At 39.9% G+C, this 10,017-nt stretch overlaps 1 protein-coding gene across 2 annotated transcripts in view; it reads left to right on the plus strand.

The window, feature by feature from the left end:
• LOC107755093 (D-glucuronyl C5-epimerase-like) overlaps positions 1-5,434 on the plus strand; it is a 58,134-nt gene extending 52,700 nt beyond the window's left edge. For both annotated transcript variants that reach the window (XM_016571758.1, XM_016571759.1), the window contains one exon: positions 1,548-5,434. In XM_016571758.1, the coding sequence (XP_016427244.1) occupies positions 1,548-2,572 (1,025 nt within the window). In that variant the 3' untranslated portion in view covers positions 2,573-5,434. The remainder of the gene's footprint in view (positions 1-1,547) is intronic.
• The last annotated feature ends 4,583 nt before the right edge of the window (positions 5,435-10,017 follow it).

The raw sequence follows: 10,017 nt of genomic DNA on the forward strand, positions 1-10,017 counted from the left end.
AATTGCAGATTCAATTATTAGATTTGTCAGTATTAATATTTTTATGCTTAGATTTTTTTAGGGGGATCAAACTGTAACACCGTTTGTCCCAACCAGACACGACGCGATAAAAAGTATCTTTTCCTCCTTGTAGTTTTTGTCCTAACCACCCGCGACAGCGACACGTGACATTATTACAAGTTCTATTGTATTTTATTGCGTCACGCCGCTCGCGTCCGTTGTAGACACGATGTAAGTTAATGTAGCTTTCTGATGCTGCGTTTGAATTTTCATGCCACATTATTTGAAATTAGCGCGGGCCAAACTTTTTTCTCTCACGGGCTGGATGTGGCCCGCGGGCCGCCTATTGAGGAACCCTGGTTTATACTATGCTGTTCATAAAATTCATTTTCATAGTCATAAGCTATGTTTCCATCACCCTGTTTTAATGCACATTTTGAAGTATCGCATGAGAAACGAGTGATGGAAATGGCAAATTTCGAAAAGAAATCCCTTAAACGGCAAAAAAAAGTTTACACGCTCGCTTGAGGTGGTTTTTGACTTGTGAGAAAAAGGGTTAATGCGAATAAAGGGGAGATGGAAACACATTTTGCATCACCCTGTTTTAATGCACATTTTGAAGTATCGCATGAGAAACGAGTGATGGAAACGCCAAATTTCGAAAAGAAATCCCTTAAACGGTTAGTTCACCCAAAAATTAAAATTAGGCTGTGTTTTACTCAGAAGAAAGTCATATACACCTAGGATGCCTCTGGGGTGAGTAAAACACAGCCTAATTTAAATTTTTGGGTGAACTAACCCTTTAATTCGCAAAAAAGTTTTTACACTCGATTGAGGTGGTTTTTGACTTGTGTAAAAAAGGGTTAATGCGAATATTGGGAGCTGGAAATGCGTATTTGCGAATAAATCCCGCATGAGCGTTCAAAAAAGTAATGTGACTTTGCGCTATGGGACCGTATAACCTGACTAACCAGTGGACCGATTTTGTTGCACAGCATCTGAAATGTTGTCATGGTCATTCTGAAGTGCCCGAGCAAAGTCTGTCGTCAAAGTATTTCTGTATAACTGCCTCCCAGAACGGTCTATCACGACTATGTTACCAAACAGCTGACATTCACCTCCGAAAGCAAGACTGCATTTATTGTGTTTCGTCTGCTCACTCAAAGCGCAAGCAATTTATTATATTTGAGAATTATTATATTCAGTGGTTTCTCTTACTTTTCTTAGTGATATTTAGTGCCAGTTTATCAGGAAGTGACAATTTTGTTCTCTCTGACTCGTTGGATGGAAACAGTGCTTGTTCACAAATGTTTTATGCGATATTCCAATTTTGCGCATAAGTTAAATTCGCAACTTTGGATGGAAACCCAGCTATAGTCAATTCATTTTAGTAGTCATGTAAGGTTGTTTATTTGTTGCTTTTGGCATTAATTTAGTATCAGTACCATGAACTTGTTATTGTTCCAAAGCCAAAATTTTGCTGTGGATGCAACAGACATCCTGTTGAACCTGTTGTAACATTTTTTGTTTCTGTTCCTTGTTTCTAGAAAACTCAGAGGGCGTCTCACTTCCTCTTGGCAACTCTAAAGATTTCATCATCTCTTTTGACCTGAAGTTTACATCTAATGGTAGTGTCTCTGTCATCTTGGAGACCACAGAGAAAGGTCCTCCTTTTGTTATCCACTACGTCACCACCCCCCAGCTCATTTCTTTTAAGGAGCGTGACATCACCTATGGGATCGGCCCTCGGACTGCATGGACCACGGTCACCCGTGACCTTCTCACTGACCTCCGCAAAGGCATTGGCCTCTCCAACACCAAAGCGGTCAAAGCCACCAAGACCATGCCACGACGTGTCGTAAAGTTAGTGGTGCACGGCCACGGGATGATAGACAATATCACGATCTCCACCACTTTGCATATGGCGGCTTTTTTCGCCGCCAGCGACTGGTTGGTGCGCAACCAGGACGACCGCGGTGGTTGGCCGATCATGGTGACTCGTAAACTCGGGGACGGTTTCCGTGCTCTGGAGCCCGGTTGGTATTCAGCCATGGCACAGGGGCAGGCCATGTCCACTCTAGTGCGTGCCTATCTGATGACAAAAGATGATGCGTACCTAAAGGCTGCCTTGCGTGCCACCGGACCTTTCAAACTGCCATCGGAGCAGCATGGCGTCAAAGCTGTGTTCATGAACAAGTATGACTGGTATGAGGAGTACCCCACAATCCCTAGCTCCTTCGTTCTCAACGGGTTCATCTATTCCCTCATAGGCCTGTATGACCTGGCGCAAACCGCAGGTGAGAAGCTCGGTCGGGATGCAGGTCAGCTGTACAGCAAGGGGATGGAGTCCTTGAAAGTTATGCTGCCCTTGTACGATACGGGGTCGGGCACCATCTATGACCTGCGCCACTTTATGCTGGGCACGGCGCCCAATCTGGCTCGTTGGGACTACCATACAACGCACATCAACCAGCTGCAGCTACTGGGTACTATCGACAACTCACCCATATTCAGGGATTTCGTCAAGCGCTGGAAAAACTACCTGAAAGGAGGGAGGGCCAAGCACAACTAAAGCGGAGCACACCTCTACGATCTCTTCATGCCCTCACATCCTCTTCCCGACTGCCACCATGAGGGCCACGGTGTCTAGCGAGGAGAAAAAGATGGCTGAACACTTCGGTAGCCCTCTGACTTTTCAGTTTGAGACAGTAATTGCAGTGCTTCTTGTGTCTGTGCTGAGGTTTTAATTAGGTACAAATGCAGCTGCTTGCAGCATGTGTCTGGATAAGGAAGAGGGAGGGCTTATGTATTTAAAATTCAAAGCCTCAGATCTGCAGGTTTGAGTGAGAAACACGTCTGCTGAGATTTGCCACATTTGGGCTCACTTCAGTCAAGATGAGGAATCGCAAAGCAGCTTTCAGAACCTTCTTCCAAAGTCAAGCTCAGAAAATAATTAGTCATCAGACAGGCAAAATTGTCGAGAAATAACTCGTAGAGAACAACCTTTAGCTGCAATAGTTATTTAAGTTCATAGTCTGTGAGCAGAACATTGCAAAAAATGCATATAAGCTACGGATAAAAATGCTGAAAATGTCCTCAAGTGTAGCATTGTTATATTTCACAGAGCACTGAAGGTTTACTCGGTCGGCTTGACATTGGAAGGAAACGCAACGCCTTTTGTTCAACCCACTGTCTAGCCTTCGGTCTGCATTTCATGATCCTTTGCTCTGTCAGACCCTCGCTACAATCAGATTGAGCTGTCACGAATGCGGCCCAGTCCTGCCCATAATGCACTTAAAGCTTTAGAGAGGTGGTCGTAGGTCACTTCCTGTTTACAACAGATTTCGGGAAACATTGCTGTAGTTATTAAGACACCACTGTCCTGGACTAACAAACATAGAGGCTGCTTTTTGAGAAATCTGAGGGACACTGAATGGTCGTGTAGCTGGTGTTCATCCCTGTAAGACGTCAAACCTCAGTTAAAATTGTGCTACATGTAGACTGGTCATGCACTTTACTTGTGTGGCATGTGTGTGTGGTGAAGATGCGTTTATACAACCATGTGATGAATTATGACTGATTTTTGACATCCAGTTTTTTTTCTCTCTCTCTTATCCTTAATGGCAGTAAATCATTTATAAGGGAATTTTCAGGTTTTGTTTATTGTAGCTGTACCCATTTTCTCAAATTTCTCTCTTTTTTTTCTTTTTTATCAGGTGATTGTTATACAATTTATTTTTGGACAGCTGTATTATTTCTCTTGATATTATTTTTATAAGTAACATCTCCCCCTTTTTTTGTTTTGAATGTCACAAACACAATTGCCGTAATGTGGAGCAAAAGAATGAGAATGTTTCTTTCACATTCAGTTGAATAACTTGCATCTCAGGCAAGCAAACAATGCTGTTTCATGTATTAAAAAGATACTAATAATCAGTACTTCCTCATTAAAGTATAGAGTATACTATAGCATCAGGTTTCTGTTCGTTTTTTTAAAATTTTTAATCCAAAAGCATCTCCTCACATCACCAAAAACATTTCAGCAGCCTTATGACTAGTGCAGCCAAGTGTCTGAGACTGCAGATGGAGTTCAAAAGAGTTTTGGCCGTGTCACTTGATGTTTCTCAGAGCGATCAGCTTGTCCTCAGCAGTAAAAGCTCCACCTGGCTGAATCCTGTCGATCTTAATCTCACCTAACCACAGCTGCTAAGATGCCGAGATGTTATCCCATTATCTGGCATCCTGCTGTTCTGAACCATTTCAAACAGATGTTCGCATTCCTGCGTGGGCTTTTGGCTTCAGATTTTCAGAAAATAAATGTCAGAGAAGAACAAATGTGGCATTTCTGAATGTTTGATATGAAAGCTTCTGATTTGTTTGGCAGAGATAGCGTTTTGAGACTATGGGTGCTTTAGTCCTGAGGCGTAGCTTTTGTGTTGACCTTTTTTGGTTTAAAAATCATGTTTTGCCGTGAAAATCAGGTTGCTTGTAGTCTCGCTGACACAGATCTCACATATACTATGCACATTTCATACTTGTCGCTTAAAGGACAGACAGAGGTATGTTTAAAGGGGAAAAGATGTTACCACGAGTGAGGCAGAGAGCTACATTTAATTTATACTGTACCAAAGTCTTTAAAGCATTAGTTTTTGTATTATGCTGTATGGAAGACCATGGAGCATTTGTCTTTTTTTAGTTTGGAAAGGTGATGGGATTAAAGGAACACTTTGAGGTGGTAGTTACATGCCTTCCTCTTGCGAAGAAATGCCTTTTGATACTTTTTTTTTTTTCACCTTCAGTCTAGATTTGTACAAAATGGAGTGGGTATAGAAGGGAACAGGGGATATTATTAATCACTGCTATCTATGGGGATGTGTGCAAATCTTGAAGTAGAGCTAACGCTCAGTGCTACATATTTCAAAAGGGAAAAGCGAGATTTGGAACAGCATGTCTGTTCTTGAAAGCCTTGTTTCAAAGCAGCCTCCTTTTTGAGTTGAGTTGACCAAATGTTGGTTGCATTTGAGAACTCCTTGGAGTAAGCAATGTTAAAGCACAACTATAGTTTCTTTCATTAATTTATTCACTCTCTCTCTCTCTGTCTCTCTCTAAAAATGTTTCCAGTCTGGACTTTGTGCAAAGCCTTCCTCTGCAAGCTGCTGCAGTTTAGAATAGTAAAACTATAGAAAAGAGTAGAACAGGTTTACCTTTTTCCCTCTTCTTTTTTCTGTTTTGTTTCATTCTTGATTTATAAATTGACATGCGAGGTGTATTTCATGTGTATGCAATAAATGATTGAACTGAATCTCAACAGCTGCACACCCAGAGGTTGTACAGACTTTGCAACGGAAGCACAATGTGCGATCATTTTTATGCAGGACAAATGTTTATTAAAGTCTTTGTGCTTTAAATTGTTTTTTTTTTTAATTGTATAAATAAAGGCATTTCGTTTTATACATAAAAATTTGTCCACTGTGTTCCTTTTAATAAAGCAGCATATTTGACATTCATATGCATATTGACTAGATTTTCCTCATTTATTTAGATTTTGATTCATTTTTGATTCATTTGTTAAGTCCTATCCGGTCACTTTTATACTTCCTCACTAGCTGAGCAGAAATGAGCAGTGTTGAACACTGCTTGAGGTGCCTGCTGCATCTCCCTGCAAAAGTCCCTGTTCACTATAATCCCCACGACATTTCTCTCTATCTCAGTCACACATATGGACACTGCGGTTTAATTACTAGCTGCAGCCTGGGGTCTGATTCGGCACATTAAACTCTGTTCTCATTCTTCTGTCCTGTCTCTGCCTCTCTCAGTTCTGCATGTTGTTTTAGCCAGCATTAGCTGTGCTCATAACACTGGTAGACTGTAGGTGAAGGCGCCCCATGGAGCTCATCTTTTAATGACTGTCCGATCAGATTATCACTGTCTTTACCCAGACTCAGCCAGCTGACGCTTGTGGTCTGTGGTCTGTCTGAGTTGTTGTTGTTGTTGTTTTTTTCTTGGGCCGGATAGCAATTATTATTATTTTTTTACAGCTCCAGAATTTTTTAAAATTCATTAATTAATGGCATATTTCAGTCATAATGTCTATTTTCCATATAAAAATGTTAGCTGTTAGCTAATGCTGTAAATTGGGAACCTTCTAAATGGGTAAATTTACAAAAATGTTAATTAATGAGATTTGCAATAGACCTAGAAAATATACAGTTTAACTATGCTGTACTTTTAACAGATACGCCTATAATAATCATGCAAACTGTGGGTACAAACTGAAGTGAAAGAATTTGTTAAACTGTTACTGTTAACAATGTGTAAAATCATTAGGCCTATAAAATTATCAACTCGTGGACACATCAATGATTACGTTTTTTTTTTTTTTTTTTTTTAAAGAGTCATTTGTTTGTGAATGGGCCTAGTTTATTTTTTTGTTTCGAATTCAAGTTATTTGTTTGTGCTCATGCTACAATGATACCACTGTGTAAACCGGTTGTTTTTACTGGATCAAAAACATGCATCAAAAACAAACTAATGTAGTTTCCTTGTCGATCTGTGTGTGACTCATGCTTTTGATTAACCAAAAAGAATCCGTTATATAGTCATTTGTTCTTGGACTACGCTTGTCACACTGTATGTTCAACTGTATAGAAAGTTATTGTTTGCTGTATTTTTAGCAAATTTCTTAATTCTGTTTAGACTTCAAACCCTGGCTCTAGTTTCATTGGCAGAAGCATCCCTCAAAAGGAAATCTCCATTAATCAGTAGATCAATATTCTTTCTCAGCCTTAGTTTATTCTTTTAAAGCAAGACATTACAGGCAAAACCATTGATTTTTTTTTTCATGGCACAAATCTCCACTTTAGAGGAACTTACACCAAACTCTCCAGTTTTATTCCTATCTATATTCTGAAGGTTTTTGTTCATATATCTTTTGCCTGAAAGATAGTGGTTAACATGGTGATTTTGTTTTTCCCTGGCTGTTGACAGGTTTTTTTTTTATTTATGCCATGATATAAAGAGATTGTAAACGTGGCTTTATCCAATGTTCAGATTTCAGAGATTGATGTATGCAAATGAGTGCATATTTAATTAGATAATGCTTCATTTGCATATTTAAACAACATTTTGGAAAAACTTGTAACACAAAAACAACTGTCTTCACGTTCTGTGGTTAATCAACTGGGCAAGTATGGTGTTATCTATTAGTTACATTTTTTTTTTACCCTATTCACCTGGTGTCTTGCCTTGAAATGTCTTTTTAAAACTTCACTTCTTCAGAGATAGACTCGCTCGCACATACCAGCAAAACACAGGAAAACAATTCCCAGACTAACACTGAACTGTCAAATATCAGTTTATTCTTGAGTGTTTCATTACATTCAACTCATGTCTGCCTCCCCGATGTCTGCAGCAGACGTTTCAGTTGTCTGCTTGGTTTGGCATTGTAACAGGACACAGCGAGTGATGTGGCTTTTGTGTCTGTGTGAGATTCACACACACACACACACACACACACACACACTCTCACTCACTCACTCACTTGTGTCATTTTCAGTTTGTGACCTAATACCTCAGCTATGCAGAGTTCAGACTCTTCTCATCCGGCACACCCTGAGATGTTCTGATATATTTTACCCTTGGTAATATTACTGTGACCGAAGTGACAAAGATATCAGTGCTGCAGAGAGAGAGAGAGACAGACAGATGTGGAGGCAGGAGTTGATGCTAGCATATTGTAGCAGTCTGGGGGGTTGTATAGGCCATGCCCTCCGCAGCAATGTTTGATTCTGTCTGTTCGTATCTGGCCTTCACACTGCTGCTGCTGCTGCTTAATTATGCAGTAATCAAGGCTACACACACACATATCCTCTCATGTTTGCCCTCCAGACGATACACACACAAACACACACTTAATGAAGCAGATGAAGAGTGTTTGAGCTGAATAGAGATCGAGAGGTAATGAGAGAGTTGCTGCAGTGATGAAACAAACGTCCTTCTCTGCTAATCTGGAAGACTGGACAAGTGCCAGTATTATGGTGGATATGTTTCTTAAATAGCTTTTTGCATCATAATTCATATGCAACCCACTTCTTAAAAGACAAACTCCTGATTTAGGTTTAGTGTAGACAGTCTTATATTAAATTGCAACAGAGAAAAAAAGAGATGAAATAGCATTACTGATTTCATATCAGTAAACATTTGGTTCTGCTCCTCCCTGTCTGTGTTTTTCACTGGAGAATACAGAAACAGACTGATTTAGATTATTGCTTTGCCAGTGTTTTGCTTCAAGTCAGGGCCACTGGAGATGAAAAAAGGCTCATATCCACTAATAAAAAGAGGAAGTTTTCACTTGTGGATAAAGGAGCTAATATTTAGATTTGTACCTTTTTTGAACATTCTACCCCTACATTTGTCCCATTGATGTGACAATATTAATTAAATTTTCATCGTCAATGTGTCTGCCTGTATGTTTCCTTCATGCGGATCAATGTAGAGGCAAGTTTAGGGAGAAAGACGATTTAAATAAGAAAGCATTTAAAACAAGAAACCATAAATAAAATCAAAATTGACAGCTTCTGGAAGAATATGAATTTTGACATGACACTGGATACAGAGAGACGTGGTGGATTACTTTAGATTAGAAAATGCTGCCATCATGTGGGGTGATATTTGGCATAACTGTTACGGAACCACTCAAAACCGCTTCACCCACACCTTCACCAACTGTACATTCTGCCTTCTGTTGTAATATTTAAACATATTGTGTAATGCCTGCTTTGCAGTTAATCCCTAATTTCCTTTCAAAATCTGCACACCAGAATCACAAGATGTCCACACTGATATGTTTTAAATGGAAAAATATTTTTACAGTCTTTTCACAGGATGTGGTCGATCATTTGATAGACCTATTATTTCACACTGTTGTATGATTTTTAAGCTTATTTGACTGGAAATATGAATTATTACATACAGAATAAATGTTATAAATAATCTTACAAATGTGTTATATTTCAGCATACTATGTATTAACTTTGTAAATATATGTGTTTTCACACCCTCCATTCATTACACAACTTCACCTACACTTCCTGAAACTGCCTTAAACACCCAACCCTGAATGAGCAAGTGGGGTCTGTCCTGGCAGAGCACAACAAGCTCAGTTTTCTGCGTAGATGTACTGGGGCAATCCTGTGACCTTGTTTCAAATATCATAATACATTTTTTTTTCATGTGCTAGTACACATGCTTAAGTCGGCAGTGTTTACACCTACGCTTGAGTTTAAAATTCTCAGAAAAAAACCTGTTTAACCTGCAGGGATTATTAGGTGCAAAAAGGGAAAATGTTTTCAAACAATCGTTGTTTACATAATTCTTAAAGGGGTCATATGATGCGATTTCAATTTTTCCTTTCTCTTTGGAGTGTTACAAGCTCTTGGTGCATAAAGAAGATCTGTAAAGTTGCAAAGACTAAAGTCTCAAATCCAAAGAGATATTCTTTATAAAAGTTAAGAGTCAGCCACGCCTACCTAAAACGGCTCGTTCTAACACGCCCCCACATACCTACGTCACGATGTGGGAAGATTTGCATAACGCCGCCCAAATGTTCACGCAAAGAAAGAAGGCATAACTTTTATTCTTGCTATAGTGTTGTTGCTGCCGCCATGACGTGAAGGCGCTGTGTGTTTCGTTGTGAAAGCGAAACTACTTTGTTTGGCCTTCCAAAAGAGGACACGACTAGAAATCAGTGGTTAGTGAAAGTGAAAGTGAAGAAAGTGAAAGTGAAAGTGACGTGACATGTGGCCAAGTATGGTGACCCATACTCGGAATTAGTGCTCTGCATTTATCCCATCCGAAGTGCACACACACAGCAGTGAACACACACACATCGTGAACAAACACCCGGAGCAGTGGGCAGCCATTTATGCTGCGGCGCCCGGGGAGCAGTTGGGGGTTCGGTGCCTTGCTCAAGGACACCTCAGTCGTGGTATCGAAGGTGGAAGAGAGCGCTGTACATTC

Source organism: Sinocyclocheilus rhinocerous, unplaced genomic scaffold (assembly GCF_001515625.1).
Source record: "Sinocyclocheilus rhinocerous isolate Xijiao unplaced genomic scaffold, SAMN03320098_v1.1 scaffold591, whole genome shotgun sequence".
NCBI lineage: Eukaryota > Metazoa > Chordata > Actinopteri > Cypriniformes > Cyprinidae > Sinocyclocheilus > Sinocyclocheilus rhinocerous.